General features: G+C 43.1%; 1 protein-coding gene across 3 annotated transcripts in view; it reads left to right on the forward strand.

Annotated features, from left to right (window-relative positions):
- Positions 1-23,411, forward strand: part of MOB3B (MOB kinase activator 3B) — a 112,567-nt gene that overhangs the window by 25,742 nt on the left and 63,414 nt on the right. For all 3 annotated transcript variants that reach the window (XM_069765327.1, XM_069765345.1, XM_069765336.1), the window contains exon 2: positions 3,737-4,255. In XM_069765327.1, the coding sequence (XP_069621428.1) occupies positions 3,838-4,255 (418 nt within the window). In that variant the 5' untranslated portion in view covers positions 3,737-3,837. The remainder of the gene's footprint in view (positions 1-3,736; positions 4,256-23,411) is intronic.

Raw genomic sequence — 23,411 nt, forward strand, 5'->3', positions numbered from 1 at the left:
TTGTGTTAGGGTTAGGGTTAGGATCCCTAGGGTTAGGGTTTGTGTTAGGGTTAGGATCCCTAGGGTAAGGGTTAGGGTTTGTGTTAGGGTTAGGATCCCTAGGGTTAGGGTTAGGGTTTGTGTTAGGGTTAGGATCCCTAGGGTTAGGGTTTGTGTTAGAGTTTGTGTTAGAGTTTGTGTTAGAGTTTGTGTTTTAGGGTTAGGGTTTGGGTTAGGATCCCTAGGGTTAGGGTTAGGGTTTGTGTTAGGGTTAGAGTTAGGATCCCTAGGGTTAGGGTTTGTGTTAGGGTTAGGGTTAGGATCCCTAGGGTTAGGGTTTGTGTTAGGGTTAGGGTTAGGATCCCTAGGGCTAGGGTTAGAGTTTGTGTTACAGTTTGTGTTAGAGTTTGTGTTTTAGGGTTAGGGTTTGTGTTAGGGTTAGGATCCCTAGGGTTAGGGTTTGTGTTAGGGTTAGGGTTAGGATCCCTAGGGTTAGGGTTAGAGTTTGTGTTACAGTTTGTGTTACAGTTTGTGTTACAGTTTGTGTTAGAGTCCCTAACCCTAGGGATCCTAACCCTAACACAAACCCTAACCCTAACCCTAGGGATCCTAACCCTAACACAAAACCTAACCCTAAAACACAAACTCTAACCCTAGGGATCCTAACCCTAACACAAACCCTAACCCTAACCCTAGGGACCCTAACCCTAACACAAACTCTAACCCTAACACAAACCCTAACCCTAGGGATCCTAACCCTAACACAAACCTTAACCCTAACACAAACTCTAACCCTAACCCTAAAACACAAACTCTAACCCTAGGGATCCTAACCCTAACACAAACCCTAACTCTAACCGTAACCCTAACCCTAAGGGATCCTAACCCTAACCCTAAGGGTTAGGGTTAGGATCCCTAGGGTTAGGGTTAGGGCTAGGGTTAGGGTTACAGTTTGGGTTAGGGTTTGTGTTACAGTTTGTGTTACAGTTTGTGTTACAGTTTGTGTTTTAGGGTTAGGGTTTGTGTTAGGGTTAGGGTTAGGATCCCTAGGGTTAGGGTTAGGGTTTGTGTTAGGGTTAGGATCCCTAGGGTTAGGGCTAGAGTTAGGGTTTGTGTTAGGGTTAGGATTAGGATCCCTAGGGTTAGGGTTAGGGTTTGTGTTAGGGTTAGGATCCCTAGGGTTAGGGTTTGTGTTAGAGTTTGTGTTAGAGTTTGTGTTAGAGTTTGTGTTTTAGGGTTAGGGTTTGGGTTAGGATCCCTAGGGTTAGGGTTAGGGTTTGTGTTAGGGTTAGGGTTAGGATCCCTAGGGTTAGGGCTTGTGTTAGGGTTAGGGTTAGGATCCCTAGGGTTAGGGTTAGGGTTTGTGTTAGGGTTAGGGTTAGGATCCCTAGGGCTAGGGTTAGGGTTTGTGTTAGAGTTTGTGTTAGAGTTTGTGTTAGAGTTTGTGTTAGAGTTTGTGTTAGAGTTTGTGTTAGAGTTTGTGTTAGAGTTTGAGTTAGAGTTTGTGTTTTAGGGTTAGGGTTTGTGTTAGGGTTAGGGTTAGGATCCCTAGGGTTAGGGTTAGGGTTTGTGTTAGGGTTAGGGTTAGGATCCCTAGGGTTAGGGTTAGGATCCCTAGGGTTAGGGTTAGGGTTTGTGTTAGGGTTAGGATCCCTAGGGTTAGGGTTAGGGTTTGTGTTAGAGTTTGTGTTAGAGTTTGTGTTTTAGGGTTAGGGTTTGGGTTAGGATCCCTAGGGTTAGGGTTTGTGTTAGGGTTAGGATCCCTAGGGTTAGGGTTTGTGTTAGGGTTAGGGTTAGGATCCCTAGCGTTAGGGTTTGTGTTAGGGTTAGGGTTAGGATCCCTAGGGCTAGGGTTAGGGTTTGTGTTAGAGTTTGTGTTAGAGTTTGTGTTAGAGTTTGTGTTAGAGTTTGTGTTTTAGGGTTAGGGTTTGGGTTAGGATCCCTAGGGTTAGGGTTAGGGTTTGTGTTAGGGTTAGGGTTAGGATCCCTAGGGTTAGGGTTAGGGTTTGTGTTAGGGTTAGGGTTAGGATCCCTAGGGCTAGGGTTAGGGTTTGTGTTAGAGTTTGTGTTAGAGTTTGTGTTAGAGTTTGTGTTTTAGGGTTAGGGTTTGTGTTAGGGTTAGGGTTAGGATCCCTAGGGTTAGGGTTAGGGTTTGTGTTAGGGTTAGGGTTAGGATCCCTAGGGTTAGGGTTAGGGTTTCTGTTAGGGTTAGGGTTAGGATCCCTAGGGTTAGGGTTTGTGTTAGGGTTAGGATCCCTAGGGTTAGGGTTAGGGTTTGTGTTAGAGTTTGTGTTAGAGTTTGTGTTTTAGGGTTAGGGTTTGTGTTAGGGTTAGGGTTAGGATCCCTAGGGTTAGGGTTAGGGTTTGTGTTAGGGTTAGGGTTAGGATCCCTAGGGTTAGGGTTAGGGTTTGTGTTAGGGTTAGGGTTAGGATCCCTAGCGTTAGGGTTTGTGTTAGGGTTAGGGTTAGGATCCCTAGGGTTAGGGTTAGGGTTTGTGTTAGGGTTAGGGTTAGGATCCCTAGGGTTAGGGTTTGTGTTAGGGTTAGGATCCCTAGGGTTAGTGTTTGTGTTAGAGTTTGTGTTAGAGTTTGTGTTAGAGTTTGTGTTAGAGTTTGTGTTAGAGTTTGTGTTTTAGGGTTAGGGTTAGGGTTTGTGTTAGGGTTAGGATCCCTAGGGTTAGGGTTTGTGTTAGGGTTAGGGTTAGAGTTTGTGTTAGAGTTTGTGTTAGAGTTTGTGTTACAGTTTGTGTTAGAGTTTGTGTTACAGTTTGTGTTAGAGTTTGTGTTAGAGTTTGTGTTAGAGTTTGTGTTAGAGTTTGTGTTACAGTTTGTGTTAGAGTTTGTGTTTTAGGGTTAGGGTTAGGGTTGGGGGATGGCTTATAAGTGTGTATTCTTGTGTTTTTCTATAAAAACGCATGCGTTTTTAAACGCATGCAAACGCATGTGCTTAAAAACGCATGCGTTTACATAGACATCAATGGGTTTTTTTACCGCGAAAAAACGCATGCGTTTTTTTCGCGGCAAAAAAATGCCGCTAAACGCCGCTAAAATTACTACATGTTGCATTTCTGCAACAAAACGCATGCAGTGAAAAACGCATGCGTTGCAAAAACGCATCAAAACGCATTAAAAAAAAGCATGCGTTTTTAATGTTAAGTATAGGGGAAAAAAACGCATGCGTTTTTTTGCGTTTTTTACCGCAAAAACGCAAAAAAACCCGCAAATGTGAAACCACCCTTATCGAGGCGGGAGATGTTCATCAGCTTTTGTAAGAGGAATCTGTCAGTAACATAACCCCCCCATACCACATATATATAATAATTCGTTTTTGTTGTTGTTGAATGCAGTCTTTACTCTTGTGTCCACGGGCTGTGTCTGAATACGCAGCCCTGCTTCATTGTAGTGACTTGGGCTGAGCTGCAATATCACACACAACCTGTGGCTACTGGCCATGTTTTTGCTAATCCTGATAACCTGCTGTGTAGGGATTAACCAATAATTCTATTGTCATTCTGGAGGGTGGGATAAAATTTTGACATAATACATTTGTATACAATTCTGCATTGTTTTCAGTCTTGATCACTAACCAAAATGCTAAGCAGCTGGAGAAGAATTCTGATTTGTCACATTATGGGAGAACAATAAAGAGGCTGTAAGCCCCCCTAATGTATAGTGACATAGCTAACGGGTATTAATAATAGAAATATAGGTCATTGTCCATTAATTCATTTATTTACAACTTAACTTTTCTCCCCAGAAAAATGAAGTTTCCCAGAAAATAGGCCAACGATTACCTTGTTTGGACAATCCCAAGTTCACGTTGCGTGATCACAAGGATATAGCAAACATTTCATCGCCATGTCTATAGGACTAAAGCAAGTGTTTAACAAAGACAAGACTTTCAGACCTAAACGAAAATTTGACCCTGGCACGCAAAGGTTTGAATTACATAAGCGGGCACAAGCATCCTTAAGTTCTGGAATTGACTTGAAAGCCACAGTTCAGCTGCCCAGTGGAGAAGACCTCAATGACTGGGTGGCTGTTCATGTAGTGGACTTTTTCAATAGGATTAACCTCATCTATGGTACCATTTGTGACTTTTGCACTGAACGAACATGTCCTGTTATGTCTGGAGGTCCAAAGTATGAGTATAGATGGCAAGATGACATGAAATACAAGAAGCCCACTGCCTTACCAGCACCTCAGTACATGAACCTACTCATGGATTGGATTGAAGTACAAATTAATAATGAAGATATATTTCCTACAAGCGTGGGTAAGCATTAATTCAGAAAATGCTACCTTTCTTTTAAGCGTCAAAAAGATGTGCGGTAAGCATCCTGCATACATTTACCGTAAATGTCTTGTGTTTCTAATCACTGCCTGCGTGAAATGGTTTATTAGGCCTTTACAGCGGAAATCTGAACATAAATTTGTGCTCTTCGCTTTGTAGCATTGCAGTGTAAGTATCAAGAACTGATCCATTTACATAATGTTCTCTGGAAAGAGCCAGTGCTTTATTTGCCCTTCAAAACCAAACTGAATTAGGGCATTTTGAGTCTTGTTTTTGATGAGCCCTGAGTTTTAGAAAGAAAATCAGTGATAATAGTAAATGTGAAGGCTTAAATTTGGACAAAGATACATGAGAAAGGTAGGAAAGTTTTAAAATACGCTGACAAAAGAGTTGGTATGAAACGCGTATATGTACATTTTAATAAAGCTTCCAAACCATAGTCAACTTTTTCTGGTATCTTCTGCAAGCAAAATGGCATGATCACCACCTTCACCCTACTGTTATATTGGTCTATACCTATGGACTGTTTGGATCCCGCCAGAAGGTTGCCAGCAGCAGCTTCATTAAATCATTCATTCGCTAATAAGACCGAGGTAGGTGTTGTGTCCTGCACACAACACAATAAGGTGAGCAGGGACCTGTGGAGGACCTGTGAGATGTGATAATACTCACACTCCCTCAGCTACCATACTCAATACCCTATGAAGTGCTCTTTCTTTTTTTTCTAGATTCCACTTTTCTATTTAAGTTTTCGAAAGTGGGAGCTACAGAACAGAAGGTTCTGGCTCTAAATGTTTTATGATGTCTATGGTATGAACAGGAGTTTGGGGCTTCATTAGTTCTTTTGAGTAGTTGGAAACCAAGGTGTATTTGACTTTTAATCAGATGTTACATGGCTTATAAGTCTCCTCTTTCTGATTTTGCAAACAAAAAACAGTGTACATTATTAAGTAGTTCTTCTAGACCTGAGGAGGCTTGTATACTTTAAAAATTCATTGTGGTATAGCTGTATAATTCTCTACGAAAGTTTTCTGATGTTAAAATGAACATTTTATGAGTCCACCAGTTCTGGTTTTGACTGTTTTCAGTGTGGTTTATTTATTTCGAACTCCACTGATAATCTGCATAAAAAAAGGTGACGTTATTTATTTTTCTTTTTGCAGAGCACCTTTCGACATGTTGCCGTTTGGACAGAAGTGTAGTGTTCCCAGACTAGATAGAGACATTATTCAAAGAGTCTGTTAATTTGTTTTATCATATGTGGATTCTCAAGCACATGCTGCTCTAAAAGACACATAAAAGAACTTAAGATGGTCAAGTGTGTGAGAGACTGCTGAAAGGTGTAAGATTAATAGGATAGCGCATTCACCCCTATCTCTTGCCATCAAAAGTGCCGATTCATTATTTTGTGTTTCAAAACATTAAGGCTCGGGTATTTTGGATTAATGTGTTTGTTCCTTTTTCCTGCTAAGAGATTAGACACTGTCTGAATGGTCAGCGCTTGCCTGGGCCTCCCTTATAGAATAATGCAAGCTCACCAAGCCTATATATTTCTGGGACTATCCGAGTGTATATCTGTCGCTGAATGACAGCTATCTCACTTGGGAAAAATGTAATATGTAGGATCCCATAGATTTACTTTAAACCATCTAAATAAATATAGATAGTCATCTTTCTACTTGGGGTAGGGGGCTGGAGGGAGAGCTTTTGGTCAGATTATTCCCCAGACTTCGGGCTTTATTGGTGAGGCATGACAGTGCAGCTTGGGAAGAATCCCACTTAACAAGTTACACAGGGTCACCCTACACAATAAACATTTGTTCTTTTCTCCCACGTCTGTATCTCTAAAGCTGACAGGAAGTCATACATAGGTTAAGTGAAAATAACAAACCACGACAAGGTGCGTAACAGAACATATGGGCAGAAGCCGTAAATCCGGGCAGGCTACAATTGTTTATAGGATTTGGAGGTGTAGTAAACTGATGACAAGTGCAAATGTTTCCCGGGTCATTTCAGAGCAGCATGCTCCAATAGTGCGCCTTAAAGTGCTTACATGTCTTCCTTTATAGCTTTACAGGGATTTCATTATTTTGTTCTTCCACGGCTTGCTTCACACTATTTTTTCAGATGCTTTTTTTTCAGATGGAAACTTGTACTTTTTCCTAAACTACTTGTTTGATCCATCACTTTGCAAATAATTACAAAAAGTACACCAGAATGATAAACTTGATGGGCGAGATTAATGCATAATGCCAAAAACATGTACATTATAATGAAAATGACGCTAATCGCTCCACATCAATCACTGTGACATGTAAACACTTTATATGCATTGCTGTGACTAGCCTATGTCACATATGCATTTTGCAAAAAAAAGGTGCGTGCGATCAATATCTTTTATGGCTCCTCTGAGACCTGCCTTTTTTTCTAGATATCTTTTCAAAAAATTTTCAATGAAGTTAAGAAAGGTGGCTAAAACTTAGAGTAGGCAGCACAGTGGCTCAGTGGTTAGCACCGCAGCCTTGCAGCGCTGGTGTCCTGGGTTCAAATCCCACCAAGGTCAACATCTGCAGGGGGTTTATACATTCTCCCCATGTTTGCGTGGGTTTCCTCCATTGCTCCGGTTTCCTCCCACATTCCAAACACATAATGATAGGGACCTTAGATTGTGTGACCCGATGGGGACAGTGATGATGTCTGTAAAGCGCTGCCAAATTAATAGCGCTATATAAGCAAAGCATAATAAATAAAATAGATGTACATTATGTTTTTCACTTTTTTTAGCACACTGTCAGACATCTGGCACAATTTCTATAATGTATTGCATTCATTTCTTACACTAGGGCTCACGCATTTCCACCATTTCAAAATGATTAGAGTTTTTTTTGTACAGCACACGGTAAAACGTAGAGAAGTCCAAATATGTTTCCTGTTTAACCTCTAGTTATGAAGGTGTACTATACAAGTTTCTGAGGTTACATTTCAAGGTCTGCAGAAATGATCCCTTACAATGGGGCCATGACATCTTATTTGCTTGCTCTCGCTTACTTTCCTATTTATGTGAACTTGTAACCATTAGGCTTTTCACGAAATCTCTTACAATGATGTCAGATACGCGATGCCCCGGTGAATACAATTCATGTCATGCAGCTTTCGTTTGACGTCCATCTTGCGGTTGTTCCAGGTCGTTTGGCCGTTTGTTGGATTGCATATTTAGGATGTACTTGACACAGTTATCATTTGGAGCTATTGTTAAGTATGTAACCAGATGGTCAGCCCGAGCCATTAATTACTCATCTACCCTAGCCAAGCCTACAAAGCAAATGCTAACGCCTAATTCCCATGGTTCTCTGGGTCGTCGTTGCTATTTAAGAAATAACGCAGCAGATGTTGCACAGGTCAAATAACAGCCTGAAAAGAATATTAATTATGCCATCAAAATATTTGTCAAAATGCTAATTTTTATGTGCAGCCCAATAGTTTTCAATAACTCGTCAACTAATGGACAGATTCAAGTCACAGTTTAGGTTGTTTCAGTGAGTATAGAAAATCCAAATACTTTTTTGTTTCAGTGAATGGAACTGTATTGTAGTCCTACTAACAGCTGGTGGCCAGGAGCTAAGACTTAGTAAGAGTATGTGCACACGCTGAGGATTAGCAGCAGGAAAATCAGCTGCAAATTCTGATGTGTTGGCAGGAAAACATAAAATGTGAGTTTCACCGCACGTCACAGCCCAGTATCCAGCGCACACTTGCGGCCAATGAAAGCAGAGGAGAGAGGGAAAGCACGTGCTGGATACTGGGCTGTGACGTGTGGTGAAACGCTGCCCACAGCCCAGTCAATTAGCGGGAGGCGTGGGACTGGGTCACGCCTGGCTGAATCAAGGAAGTCTGGAAGTTGACGTGACATCTGCGGATTCCAGCGGTGGCTGCAGCCGGGGTCACGTGGTGCCAAGTGAGCGAGTAGTGATAGCGCCACTCACAGGCACATATGGCAGCAGTATGTGTTTCCAAAAATACTTATTTAAAGGTGTAAATTGATGGGCGCAATATACAAGGTAGCAGCCATTTCTTTAAAGGGGATATCCGGGATTTTAGAAAAAAAAGTAATGTAGGTGCTAACGGAGGAAACTAGTTGTCTGTTGTACCTGGCATCGATCATTGACCGCTCCAACCAGAGATTCAGCTGCTCCCTATCAGCAGAGCAACAGTTTCTCTTCCTGTTGACAGAGCGGAACTCCTGGTGTCATGCCGATTGACAGCTGACCTCCCCAGTTAAGCATTAGATCGTCGGCTGTCAATCAGCATGATGCCACTAGTTCCGCCCTGTCAACAGGAAAAGAATAAGGATTAGCTGAATCTCTGGTAGGAGCGGTCAATGACCAGCACCAGGTACAACAGACAGGTAGTTGCCTCTGTTAGCAGCTACATGCCTTTTTTTTTAAAGTCCCAGATATCCCCTTTAAGGAAGTCTTGTGGATGGAAGGGCGGTGAAGCTTTACCTTTACCTTGAGAATTAAAGGGAACCTGTCACCCCCAAAATGGAAGTTGAGCTAAGCCCACCGGTATCGGGCTTATCTACAGCATTCTGCTGAATGTAGATAAGACCCCGAAATGTAGATTATACTCACTCAGGGCGGTCCCGCTGAGGTCCGGACCGATGGGTGTTGCGGTCCGAGGCCTCCCATCTTCTTACGATGACGTGCTCTTCTTGTCTTCATGCTGCAGCTCCGGCACAGGCGTACTTTGTCTGTTGAGGGCAGATCAAAGTACTGCAGTGCACAGGCGCTGGGCCTCTCTGACCTTTCCAGGCACCTGCGCACTGCAGTACTTTGCTCTGCCCTCAACAGGGCAGATAAAGTACGCCTGCACCGGACCGCAGCGTGAAGACAAGAAGAGGACGTCATTGTAAGAAGATGGGAGGCCCGGGACTGGACCGCAGCATGTCCTTACATTGCAGAAAAACCGCAAGGACAGCGCAGGTGACCTGCCAGTGACCTCAGGTGCAGATTTTTTAAGGATTTTACCTGCATAAAATCCTGACCAAATCCTGATGCAATCCTGAACGTGGACACATACCCTTAAAGTGAATGATCTAAGCTGTAATACTCGAGAACAGCTACAATTGTAAGGATAAGTCATCAACATCTAAATCCCAGACTTGTCCCTTACATATGAAACTTCAAAACTTCTGTGAGCTAGTAAAATACATTTATTCTGAATGCATAATTATTGTTGGCGCAATTTACACTGAATATTACTGTATTGCTATCAATTATTACCAAAATAGTATTCATAAAACTTAAGATCTTAATGCTTCCCAACAAAAACACAAAACACTACTCAAAAAAATGTGAAATATGAATCACAGTCTTATAGCAACAGAATGTGCAGTTATTTAACAGTAACAAGCAGGTGAAAACTGGCATTTAACACTATTAACATTAAACTGGTCCATTTCCAACCGCAGAATGAAGGATGTGGGTGGATATAAGATGTGACTCTGCGAGGCCTGAGGCTATAATCATATGGGCTTGAATGCCTTTTAAATTACTACATGATGTGGGTAAATTGGGGCTAATGGTACTTATTATATCAGTAGTAATATAATGTTATGAGGTATGTGTATAGGGGGCCCTTGTGATAGATTTCCGCTAGTTACTTTCACCTTTTAAGGAGATATTTAGCAAGAAGCGGGTCATGACTAAAATTCTTAATCAGATTCATGAAGGTAAGTGAAATAAACTTGGAGCAAATCCACAATACACTACATGAGATGAAATGGCTATATACCATAAGTGGTGTATGTTAGACAAGCCAATAACATATTGTATGCACTGAGTGCTGGCTCTGATGCAGGGTAAAAACTCGTGGATACCTACAACGGGCCGCACATAAAAACAATTTTTCTTATTAAACCAAGCACAAAAATCAATTATCCTCTTAAATAAAACTTTTTATTAGAATGACTATTGATCAGTTATTTTATTTTCCTATAAAAGGATTAAATGATGACTTACATGCTAATGGCTACTACCCCAGTGCTTATGTCACTGTCACACGTTTACTGTTACAGAGAGGAGCCAGAAGACTGCAGTGTTTGATTTCCCCTACGCCTGCACCGATTAGAAGCACTTCACCTTCATATTAAAAGGTGTAAATTTCTTTTAGCAGTGCAGCGGTTAATTTGTTCAGTTGAGAGCTCCTGCAAGCTTTCCTGCATTAAGGCTCAGCTGTGCAATGTTAGCTACTCTCATCTCCTATATAATCTGGGCCCTGGCTAGCACTCATTGTCAGAGGTAGCTTATACTGCCTGGCTGGAGGTTGTTGTTGGTTGTTACTAGAGTAGGGGTTTGGTGGATTTATCTGTGACTGTTGCTAAGTATTGAGTGCGTGATAATTCCCTTTCTTTTCCTACTTTGGTTTAACCCCATCCTCCACTCTCTGGTGTTTACCACTGTTGTTTATGATTTGTTAGATTGGTGTTTTTCTTTATCCCTGTTGGTATTACTTGGGTAGTCTGTTTGGTGTATTATGGTACACTACTACTCCCCTCTTCCCTGGGTGGGGGAAGGGTACAGACTAAGGGTGGATTCAGGAGCTAAGGCAAGGTACGTGGCCCCGGCATTTTCACCATCTGAAGTAATCCAGGGAACAGAGTGAGCTAGGGCACCCCTAGCGTTAGGGATAGGGAAGGAGCCCCTGGTCCTGGGATACCCAACAACAGAGTCACAAAAAATTCTACTAAAAATAAAATAAACTTTAACTTAGAATGCAAGTCTACGAACTGTGCAATCAATTTGTGTTTCCTCTATTTCATTGACTGTAGGTGCGGTATCCTACTATATAATTGTCTAAGGGTCATTTCCGTCTTTCTGTCTCGGATATTCATTGGTCGCGGCCTCTGTCTGTCATGGAATCCAAGTCGCTGATTGGTCGTGGCAAAACGCCCACGACCATTGCCACAACCAATCAGCGACGGGCACAGTCCGGCGGCAATATGGCCGCTCTTTCCTCCCCGCAGTAATTGCTCACACAGGGTTAATGGCAGCTCTAACGGAGCGTGTTATGCCGCGGTGTAACGCACTCCCTAAACGCTGCTATTAACCCTGTGTGACCAACTTTTTACTATTGATGCTGCCTATGCGGCATCAATAGTAAAAAAATCTAATGTAAAAAATAATGAAAAAAAAAAAAATCGTTATATACTCACCGTCCGTCGGCCCCTGGATCCAGAACAGGTCTTTCCCGCTCCTCGCAGCTCTCCGGTAACCGCTCCATGCATTGCGATCTCGCGAGATGATGACGTAGCGGTCTCGCGAGACTGCTACGTCATCATCTCGCGAGACCGCAATGCACTCTTGAGGCCGGAGCGCACGAGGAGCGTCGGTAACCGCTTTGATCCGGGGGGCCAACGGAAGGTGAGTATATAACTTTTTTATTTTAATTCTTTTTTTTTAACAGGGATATGATGCCCACATTGCTATATACGTGGGTTGTGCAATATACTATGTGGGCTGCGCAATATACAACGTTGGCTGCGCAACATACAACGTGGGCTGCGCAATATACAACGTGGGCTGCGCAATATACAACGTGGGCTGCGCAATATACAACGTGGGCTGCGCAATGTACTGCGTGGGCCGCGCAATGTACTGCGTGGGCCGCGCAATGTACTGCGTGGGCCACGCAATGTACTGCGTGAGCTGTGCAATGTACTGCGTGGGCTGCGCATTGTACTGCGTGGGCTGCGCATTGTACTGCGTGGGCTGCGCATTGTACTGCGTGGGCTGCGCAATGTACTGCGTGGGCTGCGCAATGTACTGCGTGGGCTGTGCTATACACTACGCTTACATATTCTAGAATACCCGATGCATTAGAATCGGGCTACCATCTAATAATAAACTTGGTAGATCGGGATGAACAGAGAATACGTAGGAAGTTGATCGGTCTTCTGTCATTATTGTTGGTGACACATCTCCTGTTAACACAACACAAGGGGATGTATTGCTGACCAAAGATCATTTTTAAGCCTGCAGAAAGGTTGCAATCAGTGTCAAATCATCACTGTATACGTTTTACACTGGACAATGGTCAGGAACGAATGTTTTAAGACTCTAAACTCTGGTTATCTATAGCCCATTTACGTGGCTAAATGAAAGTTCATAGAAGCGCTCGTTTCCGATCATTTTCCTGTATGAATATGCACAGCAATCGCCAAATAAGGATTTTTTTCTGTGGGCTTAAAAATCATAGTGTAAACCAGGGATTGGCTGTCCACAATAATATATAATGGATATGAATGATCACCTGGAAGGGTTTGTCCAGTATTGGCATCCCCTACTTAATCAAATCAGGAACCCAGTCAAAATAAAGATAATAGATGCTTATATTAGCTGCACTGTTTCTGGGATGTTGGTGCCGCTGTCCCCAGTGGGTGATGTTACTTGTTGCATTGCACAAGGTGTGGAGTTGGTCAGCCAAACCTCTGACTCCTCAATTTCCCTGACTTACCACTCCAACTACGACGCCATGACGCCGACTCCAAGGCACTGGTCACAACTGACCATGTACATAAAGTGCAGCACTGCTCACTACTGAGCATGTACAGTAAGTGCAGCACTGCCTCACTACTGAGCGTGTACAGTAAGTGCAGCACTGCCTCTCTACTGAGCGTGTACAGTAAGTGCAGCACTGCCTCTCTACTGAGCATGTACAGTAAGTGCAGCACTGCCTCACTACTGAGCGTGTACAGAAAGTGCAGCACTGCCTCTCTACTGAGCGTGTACAGTAAGTGCAGCACTGCCTCTCTACTGAGCATGTACAGTAAGTGCAGCACTGCCTCACTACTGAGCGTGTACAGAAAGTGCAGCACTGCCTCTACTGAGCGTGTACAGAAAGTGCAGCACTGCCTCTCTACTGAGCATGTGCAGAAAGTGCAGCACTGCCTCTCTACTGAGCGTGTACAGTAAGTGCAGCACTGCCTCTCTACTGAGCGTGTACAGAAAGTGCAGCACTGCCTCTCTACTGAGCATGTACAGAAAGTGCAGCACTGCCTCTCTACTGAGCATGTGCAGAAAGTGCAGCACTGCCTCACTACTGAGCGTGTACAGAAAGTGCAGCACTGCCTCACTACTGAGCGTTTACAGAAAGTGCAGCACTGCCTCTCTACTGAGCGTGTACAGAAAGTGCAGCACTGCCTCACTACTGAACGTGTACAGAAAGTGCAGCACTGCCTCACTACTGAGCGTGTACAGAAAGTGCAGCACTGCCTCTCTACTGAGCGTGTACAGTAAGTGCAGCACTGCCTCTCTACTGAGCGTGTACAGAAAGTGCAGCACTGCCTCACTACTGAGCGTGTACAGAAAGTGCAGCACTGCCTCACTACTGAGCGTGTACAGAAAGTGCAGCACTGCCTCACTACTGAGCGTGTACAGAAAGTGCAGCACTGCATCACTACTGAGCATGTACAGACAGTGCAGCACTGCCTCACTACTGAGCATGTACATAAAGTGCAGCACTGCCTCACTACTGAGCATGTACATAAAGTGCAGCACTGCCTCACTACTGAGCATGTACAGAAAGTGCAGCACTGCCTCTCTACTGAGCGTGTACAGTAAGTGCAGCACTGCCTCTCTACTGAGCGTGTACAGAAAGTGCAGCACTGCCTCTCTACTGAGCATGTGCAGAAAGTGCAGCACTGCCTCACTACTGAGCATGTGCAGAAAGTGCAGCACTGCCTCACTACTGAGCGTGTACAGAAAGTGCAGCACTGCCTCTCTACTGAGCGTGTACAGAAAGTGCAGCACTGCCTCACTACTGAACGTGTACAGAAAGTGCAGCACTGCCTCACTACTGAGCGTGTACAGAAAGTGCAGCACTGCCTCTCTACTGAGCGTGTACAGTAAGTGCAGCACTGCCTCTCTACTGAGCGTGTACAGAAAGTGCAGCACTGCCTCTCTACAGAGCGTGTACAGAAAGTGCAGCACTGCCTCACTACTGAGCGTGTACAGAAAGTGCAGCACTGCCTCACTACTGAGCGTGTACAGAAAGTGCAGCACTGCCTCACTACTGAGCGTGTACAGAAAGTGCAGCACTGCATCACTACTGAGCGTGTACAGACAGTGCAGCACTGCCTCACTACTGAGCGTGTACAGACAGTGCAGCACTGCCTCACTACTGAGCATATACATAAAGTGCAGCACTGCCTCACTACTGAGCATGTACATAAAGTGCAGCACTGCCTCACTACTGAGCATGTACAGAAAGTGCAGCACTGCCTCACTACTGAGCATGTACAGAAAGTGCAGCACTGCCTCACTACTGAGCATGTACAGAAAGTGCAGCACTGCCTTTCTACTGAGCATGTACAGAAAGTGCAGCACTGCCTCACTACTGAGCATGTACAGAAAGTGCAGCACTGCCTTTCTACTGAGCATGTACAGAAAGTGCAGCACTGCTCACTACTGAGCATGAACTTTCACTACTGAGCATGTACAGAAAGTGCAGCGCTGCCTCACTACGATATATAGTCCAGCTGCACGTGTGCAGGGATATTGCAAGAGTCACATGGTACTTTGATTATTATTACACATTGGTACCCTGCCACTGTGAGCATTCCTTTGTACAGAATGTGCAGCACAGATTCATCTTTTCTAAAAGCCGAGATCCTTAGATCTTAGTAGCAGAACATACATTTATAGGACATTTTATAAGTTTCCCAAATTGTTCTGAAAACATTTTCAGCACATAATGCATTGAACTACTGTACCGAATTTATTATACCTTTTAGTAGTCGGAGTCGGTCTATTTTATACTGACTACAACTCCGATTCCACCAAAATGAACTCCGACTCTGACAATATTCTGTCAGGACAGATTAGTCTCTGAGAAAATAGTAAGGGATGGAATAAAACAGCGGCCACAGATTGGCTGCAGCAGTCACATGACACAACAGTGTCACATCACCCACTGACGTCACCGGTGAGTATGCACTGTTCTTATTTTAATCGGGGTCCTGAATTGATGAGGCTGGGGTTGTCCAATAGTGGACTACCCCTTTTAATGGTAATTCTCACCATATTAACAAGGATTTTAAATGTAAATGAAGGTTGGGTTTATTAGAAGCAATTTTGAAGCAATTTGTTCTTGTTTTATCCATGTTCACTTATGTATACCACATATAGAAATATGAAGATAAATAAGCATATGCCATACAGTGTGTATATGCCTGCCACCAACTAAGGTGAGTACACACGGAAAAAGCCATTTATACAAAGCAGTCACTAACGAGCTCTCTCAGTAGTGTTGCCTCCATTCATCTCTGGGTAGACCTAATGAGCAGAACATTACATTTCCATGCACGGCGGAGCATACTATTATGTATGAACACTTAAAGATCCAATGTGCCTTTACACAAGCTTGTGACGGAAAATCTGGCTAGCATCAGTCCTTGCTGATAGTAGCTGAACGTCAGTAAAGGCAGTTATTACCATAGTACTTCAACAGACGGTGCTGTCAAAATGTATTTTGTGTTTGAGAAAAGCACAGCATGGCCTATAAAAGCGCAGGGCTCGGAGCCACATAGGTCAGCACCATGACAAATCTGCCTCCTACAATAAAGAACTGCTTGTAGACAGATTACAAGTTCCCTGCAGCCATGTTAGCTGTTACGCAATCCTTCCTTGTGACTGAAGGACATATGTCCAATAACAACACTTTATTATGGAAATATTTCAACATGTACTCATTGTGAGCTATTATATATAGACATGCACTGATGACTAGGATAGCTGGCTTTCCTGTAATCCTTTCTAGATTCTTTGGATTTTGACCATGGACGAGCTGTAGACGGAGTCTTAGTCAGACATTTTCTGGATCACTGATCAATGTGACATCCACATTTTTCTGATTAGAATCAGTTTAGCTATGTCAGCCCTTAAAGGTGTTATCCACTAGTAGGACAACCCTTTCTTGATCTAAATGTTTGGCCACAATGAGATAAAGCCTATACTCACCTGACATGGCGGCACCGTTCCAGTGGTGTTGGCACTCGTGTTAGGGGGGTAGTTGTTATAACACGTGGTGCTGAGCTCCCAATCAGCGCTGAGGTCACTTGACAAATTGTCAAATTGTACCTGGGCTTCGGCTGATCTCTGACTTCCTCTTCATGTTCAATTTGTACGAAGGACAGTGAACCCAGCGCTGATTGGGGTGATGTGTCGTAACACCACGTCAGAGCCCCAGGGACCACGAGTGAATACACTTCTGGAATGGCGTCAGCACAAGAGGCGAGTATAAGCTTTTTTATTTTACCAGGGCCAAGCATGAGTAATGACAAGGAGTTGTCCAAGTAGTAGACAACTTCTTTAAATCCTACATAGATTATAGCCTACAATCTAACAATGCATTATACATATAAAGATTGAAGCCATCAATTGGCAACAAACAGGTGGCTGTTATATGATCATTGCAGATTGCGAGAATCTACTTATGATTAGGTTGCTTGCAATCTTTTAGAGGTTTGAACTTCACCCCAAAGTACTTTTTTTTTCTATGTCCTCAGGAGGCCCATTGTCTGCATGTGTATGAAGCCAGCAGCTTGCAGCGACGCTTTGTACTTGCCTGTGCCCTTTGACCTCAGTATTTGTGCTCATAACCCCAACTGTTTTTCCAGAACAGAAGGTTAGACAGTCAGGAGGAATCTCTAGACATGCAAGCTTTCATATGGCTTCTGTTGGAGAAATAAATGGCTGACTTCAAACGAGGGTGCCTTCTGGAACTGCTTATATCACGTCTTCTTACCCTGCCCACATTTCCTATGTAGAAGCAGAAATAGCAGCGCAGCAACAGTTCAATGCACTGCCAACTGCTTCTAGATGTAAAACAGAGCTAGTATATATTTCTCACTAAAAAGATTACCATGACTGTCTTGTGTAGCCTCAAATTGGGCAAGTGTAAGCTGAGTGTGACTTGAGCTGCTTTGACCATGATGACTAGATCAGAACACCTCCAAAATGGCAGATCTTGTGGGATATTCCCAGTATGCATTGGCCAGAACCTTCCAAAAGTGATCCAAGGAAGGAAAACCTGTGGATTGGTGACAGGGTCATGGGCGCTTAAAGATCATTGATGCATATTGGTTAAAGGCTAACTAGTTCAGTCCAATTCAAAGGAACACCTACTTTACTTCACTAGTTGCTGGATAAGTTACTGCTGGCAAGGATAGGTGTCAAACCACACAGCCTGCATAAGTCGCAAAACCCATTCTGACCATTGTTCACTGCTGAAAGCGTCTACAATGTAAGCATCAAAATGACTCACTTTGAATGCCAAGCAGACAATCTGATGTAAGCATGTTGTATGCTTAAGGAAGAGATGGCATCAAGATGCGTTATGGGAGAAACGCAAGCATTGTGGTGCTCTGGGCAATGTTCTGCATCCGAGCTACCTCTCTATGGGTATGTTTCCACAATACGGATTGGCAGTGCTGCCGGCCTTTGTACGCATAGTAATTCTGCATGTGTTCATTGAACCATGCGGAATCACCGCATCCTATACATAGGCTGTGTAATTTATGTTGCGGAGAATGAGCGTCTCCACAAGGTAAATAGACATGCTGCAGTCTATAAAGACGTGCCACATGTGCGTATTCGCATGTCTGCCACCTGCATCTTTGAACGCATAGTGGCGATGGGATTTCATAAAATCCCATCCACTATGCTGTAACATCTGGATGCTGCGGATCGGACGCTGTGACTGTACTCAGCGTCCAATCCGCAGCAAATACTGACCGTGGAAACATATCCTATGCGTTATCAGTGCGACTGCTAGAGCTAGCCAAGGGTTGTAATTAGCAGTTCCATAGATAGTGAGTGGAGAGGTGGCGCATTGGGTAGGTAATTATTATTATATACATTTTTATAGCGCCATTTATTCCATGGCGCTTTACATGTGAATACGGGGCAAATATAGACAAATACATTAAACATGAGCAGATAACAAGGCACACGAGTACATAAGGAGGGAGGACCCTGCCCGCGAGGGCTCACAGTCTGTAGGGGGTAGGTAATAACTTTCAAATTTGGTAGAAAACCTTTTAATGATGGCATTCGCATAGAATCTGTACCTCATAATACTGAACATCAGCATGTCAGGTCAAACCAGAAGCAGAGAGTTTCTTGTCCCCTACTTATTTTTTCACATCTACTAATCTTAGGTCCTGCTTACGTCATGTTAGAATCTTTTGCCTGGCGTATAACCTATAAGCCAAACTTCTCCATAGAACTCCATAAACGTAACGGGGGAAGAGGGGTCCTACTGGCTTCTGAGTGCAGGAGGATCAGCACTTCACTACTTTACATCTTTATTTATGACCAGGTTTTTAGTGTTGGTAAATCTCTTATTCCGCTTCATCTGTACAATATTCATCTAAGAAAATGCATGAATGCCGGCAGTTTTGATGACTCCGCAACCCTTTAACATCACTCTGCACAGACTCTTTGCTTTGGCGATAAAAGTGAAAATGAAGGGATTGATTCCAGCAGTTTCATGCCCTCATCTGTCTGCTTTGTTTTGAGCATCTCTCCTTTACCGCTGACACCATTTTACAAATCCCAGCATGCCTCCAATTATCCTCCACACAAACAAGTAAGGTTCTTTTCATTCTTTCAACACTTGTAATGACACATGCATTGCATTATCCTCATTACGCTACCACGTTTATACAGTACTTGCTCATCTGGTCGGATACACAGAAGATGTAGGCAGCGTGATGGAAAATATTCTAATGTCTTTCATTTTGACCTAACATTTTTTTTAAATCCATGCATACCTAATATCGATCTAATTTCATCGATAACATTAGTAAGTGTAGCCGAGTGTTTATGTACAAGTGACAAATCTAAAAGTAAATTGTTAGATCAGTTAGGTCCTTGTCAGTGGATAGGTGAGAATTATTGTTTCTATTTGGAATGCACCTTTATTACATTTTATTACATATAGTGGATGTAAAAAGTCTACACACCTCTGTTAAAATGCCAACAACAAACTGAAATTGTTTTAGATGGAATAAGAAAAATAAACTGGTTGCATAAATATGTACACCCTTAAACTAATACTTTGTTGAAGTACCCTATGATTTTATCACAGCATTTAGTCTTTTTGGGTAGGAGCCTATCAGCATGGCACGTCTATTATTGGCAATCTTTGCCCGCTATTTGCAGTAGCGCTACAAATCTGTCAGATTGCGAGGGCATCTTCTGTCTACAGCGCCCTCTTCTGGACAACCCACAGATTTTAATTTGGATTAAAGGGGTGGTCCGAAGTGAAGCTAAATTTCGTTCTAAATCCCTGTCTATTTAGTGCCATAATCTAAGCTATTTTCTGATATACTGGTATTAAAAATGCCCTACTATTCCCTAACTACACTACATAACTACTATTCTATTTGTTTTGCTCACTTCTTGAACAAATATTTCTCCACCTCAGTATAAGGCCACATTCACACGTTCCTTTTTATTCTGCGGGTTCTCCCGCAGCGGATTTGATAAATCTGCAGGGCAAACCCGCTGCGGTTATCCCTGCAGATTTATCGCGGTTTGTCCTGCGTGTTCTGCTGCGGGATTTACTCCTACTATTGATGCTGCATATGCAGCAATATGCAGCATCAATAGTAATGTTAAAAATAATAAAATCATGATGATATACTCACCCTCTGACGTCCCGATCTCCTGGGCGCTGCAGGCGGCGGTCCGGTTCCAAAGATGCTATGCGAGAAGGACCTTCGGTGACGTCACGGTCATGTGACCGCGACGTCACCGAAGGTCCTGGTCGCATAGCAAACCTGAGACCGGACGGCCGCGTGCAGCGCTTAGACTTCAGAGGTGAGTATAACATGATTTTTTATTTTTATTCTTTTTTTTTTAATACAAATATGGTTCCCGGGGCCTGGAGGAGAGTCTCCTCTCCTCCACCCCGGGTACAACCCGCACATTATCCGCATTACTTCCCGCATGGTGGGCACAGCGATTCTGCACAAAGAAGTGACATGGTCCTTCTTTTTTTCCGCAGCAATTCTGCGCGGTTTTTTTCGGGTTTTTCCGCATCATGTGCACTGCGGTTTCTGTTTTCCATAGGGTAACATTGTACTGTACCCTGCATGGAAAACAGCTGCGGACCCGCAGCGGCAAAATCGCCGCGGTTCCGCAGTAAAAACCGCATAGTGTGAACAGGGCCTAAATCCTTCTATTGACCATGCATTCCATGCTTTATACATTTCAGCTTTTTTTTCTGCGTTATTTCCCCCATTGAACTGATTGGGTGGAGAAAAAAAGCTGAAAAACGCACCAAAAGCGCAGGTACCAGATTTTGCCCTGTTTTTTGTGTGCAAAAACTGATGTTATAGAATAAGACTACAGCACTAAACTATATCAGCTTGCACAAGAGACAAATGTAGCATGCCAAAACCTCAGCAAAAACGCTCAAAAGATGTAAGAAAAAATAAGGAAAACCTGCTTTTTTTCTGCAACTTCTTTCCTGCCAAGAGATCAGGTTTTGCCGCAAAAAAAAGGCTGAAAAAACGTTTATTGTGGACTTACCCTCCATTGCAGAAAAAAAAAGTTAAAATGTTGGATAAGCAGTAGCTACTCTTTAATGTTGTGCCTTATTATATAGGTTCCTTTACATTTTACCGTACTACATGGCAAAATTACTGTCAACTCCATTAAAGTAAGGTCAACATGCCTACAAGGATTTCATTTCTTGGCAGAGTTTGACATTGTACAAATCTTAAGAAGTCAGTGGATTTTCCCCAGACACTGTGCCAACAGTGTACTTTATTAACTGGCCTTTAGCCAGTTGTGTTATCTTATGGCAGCAACAAGGTGCAGTAACTGTAACATACACGGCCCAATGTAATACAGGCGAGTATTTCAGCCATAGTGTCTCATTGTAGTTGCATATGTTCTTACATGTGGTTTTCTCACTAGTTGTACAGCCGTTACATGTTTGTCATGTGTTATACAAAGTAGCCTCATTGTATTTTATCAAAGTAATGAAGGAATCATGATACAAGTGCTTCTCACTAAATTAGAATATCATCAAAAGTTAATTTATTTCAGTTCTTCAATACAAAAGTGAAACTCAAATATTATATAGTCATTAAAAACAAAGTGATCGATTTCACGTGTTTATTTCTGTTAATGTTGATGATTTGTGTTTTCATGGGCTGTAAACCATAAAGTAATTATCTCAGTGAATTTGAATACTTTTAACCCCTTCATGACCTTGGGATTTTTCGTTTTTCCGTGTTCGTTTTTCACTCTCCTCCTTTCCAGAGCCATAACTTTTTTATTTTTCCGTCAATTTGGCCATGTGAGGGCTTATTTTTTGCGGGACGAGTTGTACTTTTGAGCAACATCATTGGTTTTAGCATGTCGTGTACTAGAAAACGGGAAAAAAATTCCAAGTGCGGTGAAATTGCAAAAAAAGTGCAATCCCACACTGGTTTTTTGTTTGGCTTTTTTGCTAGGTTCACTAAATGCTAAAACTGACCTGCCATTATAATTCTCCAGGTCAGTACGAGTTCATAGACACCTAACATGACTAGGTTATTTTTTATCTAAATGGTGAAAAAAAATTCCAAACTTTGCTAAAAAAAAAAAAAATTGCGCCATTTTCCGATACCCGTAGCGTCTCCATTTTTCGTGATCTGGGGTCGGTTGAGGGCTTATTTTTTGCGTGCCGAGATGACGTTTTTAATGATAGCATTTCGGTGCAGATACGTTCTTTTGATCGCCCGTTATTGCATTTTAATGCAATGTCGCGGCGACCAAAAAAACGTAATTCTGGCGTTTTGAATTTTTTTCCCACTACGCTGTTTAGCGATCAGGTCAATGCTTTTTTTAGTTGATAGATCGGGCGATTCTGAGCGCGGCGATACCAAATATGCGTAGATTTTATATTTTTTTTATTGATTTATTTTGATTGGGGCGAAAGGGGGGTGATTTAAACTTTTATATTTTTTTTATTTTTTTAACATTTTTTTCAACTTTTTTTTTTTACTTTTGCCATGCTTCAATAGCCTCCATGGGAGGCTAGAAGCAGGCACAACTCGATCGCCTCTGCTACATAGCAGCGATCTACTGATCGCTGCTATGTAGCAGAAATGGAGGTGTGCTGTGAGCGCCGACCACAGGGTGGCGCTCACAGCCACCGGCGATCAGTAACCATAGAGGTCACAAGGACCTCTATGGTTACAATGGAGACGCATCGCCGACCCCCGATCATGTGACGGGAGTCGGCAATGACGTCATTTCCGGCCGCCCGGCCGGAAGCGGTAGTTAAATGCCGTTGTCTGCGTTTGACAGCGGCATTTAACTAGTTAATAGGTGCGGGCAGATCGCGATTCTGCCCGCGCCTATTACGGGCACATGTCAGCTATTCAAAACAGCTGACATGTCCCGGCTTTGATGCGGGCTCACCGCGGAGCCCTGCATCAAAGCAGGGGATCTGACCTCGGACGTACTATCCCGTCCGAGGTCAGATAGGGGTTAAAATTCGAAATGTTGGCCTACTGAAATGTATGTTCAGTAAATGCACTCAATACTTGCTCGGGGCTCCTTTTCCATCAATTACTGCATCAATGCGGTGTAACATGGAGGCGATCAGCCTGTGGCACTACTGAGGTGTTATGGAAGCCCAGGTTGCTTTGATAGCAGCCTTCAGCTCGTCTGCATTGTTGGGTCTGATGTCTCTCTTCTTTTTCTTGATAATACCCCATAGACTCTCTATGGCGTTAAGGTCAGGTGAGTTTGCTGGCCAATCAAGCACAGTGATACTGTTGTTTTTAAACCAGGTAATGATACTTCTAGCAGTGTGGACTGGTGCCAAGTCCAGCTGGAGAATGAAATTTCCCTTTCCAAAAAGCTTGTCGGCAGAGGGAAGCATAAAGTGCTCTAAAATTTCCTGGTAGATTGTGGCGCTGACTTTGGTCTTGATAAAACACAGTGGACCTACACCACCAAATGACATGGCTTCCCAAACCATTACTGATTATCGAAACTTCACACTGGACCTCAAGCAGCTTGGATTGTGGCCTCTCCACTCTTTCTCCAGACTCTAGGACCTTGATTTCCAG

The sequence above is a fragment of the Ranitomeya imitator genome, chromosome 1 (genome assembly GCF_032444005.1).
Source record: "Ranitomeya imitator isolate aRanImi1 chromosome 1, aRanImi1.pri, whole genome shotgun sequence".
Taxonomy (NCBI): Eukaryota; Metazoa; Chordata; class Amphibia; order Anura; family Dendrobatidae; genus Ranitomeya; species Ranitomeya imitator.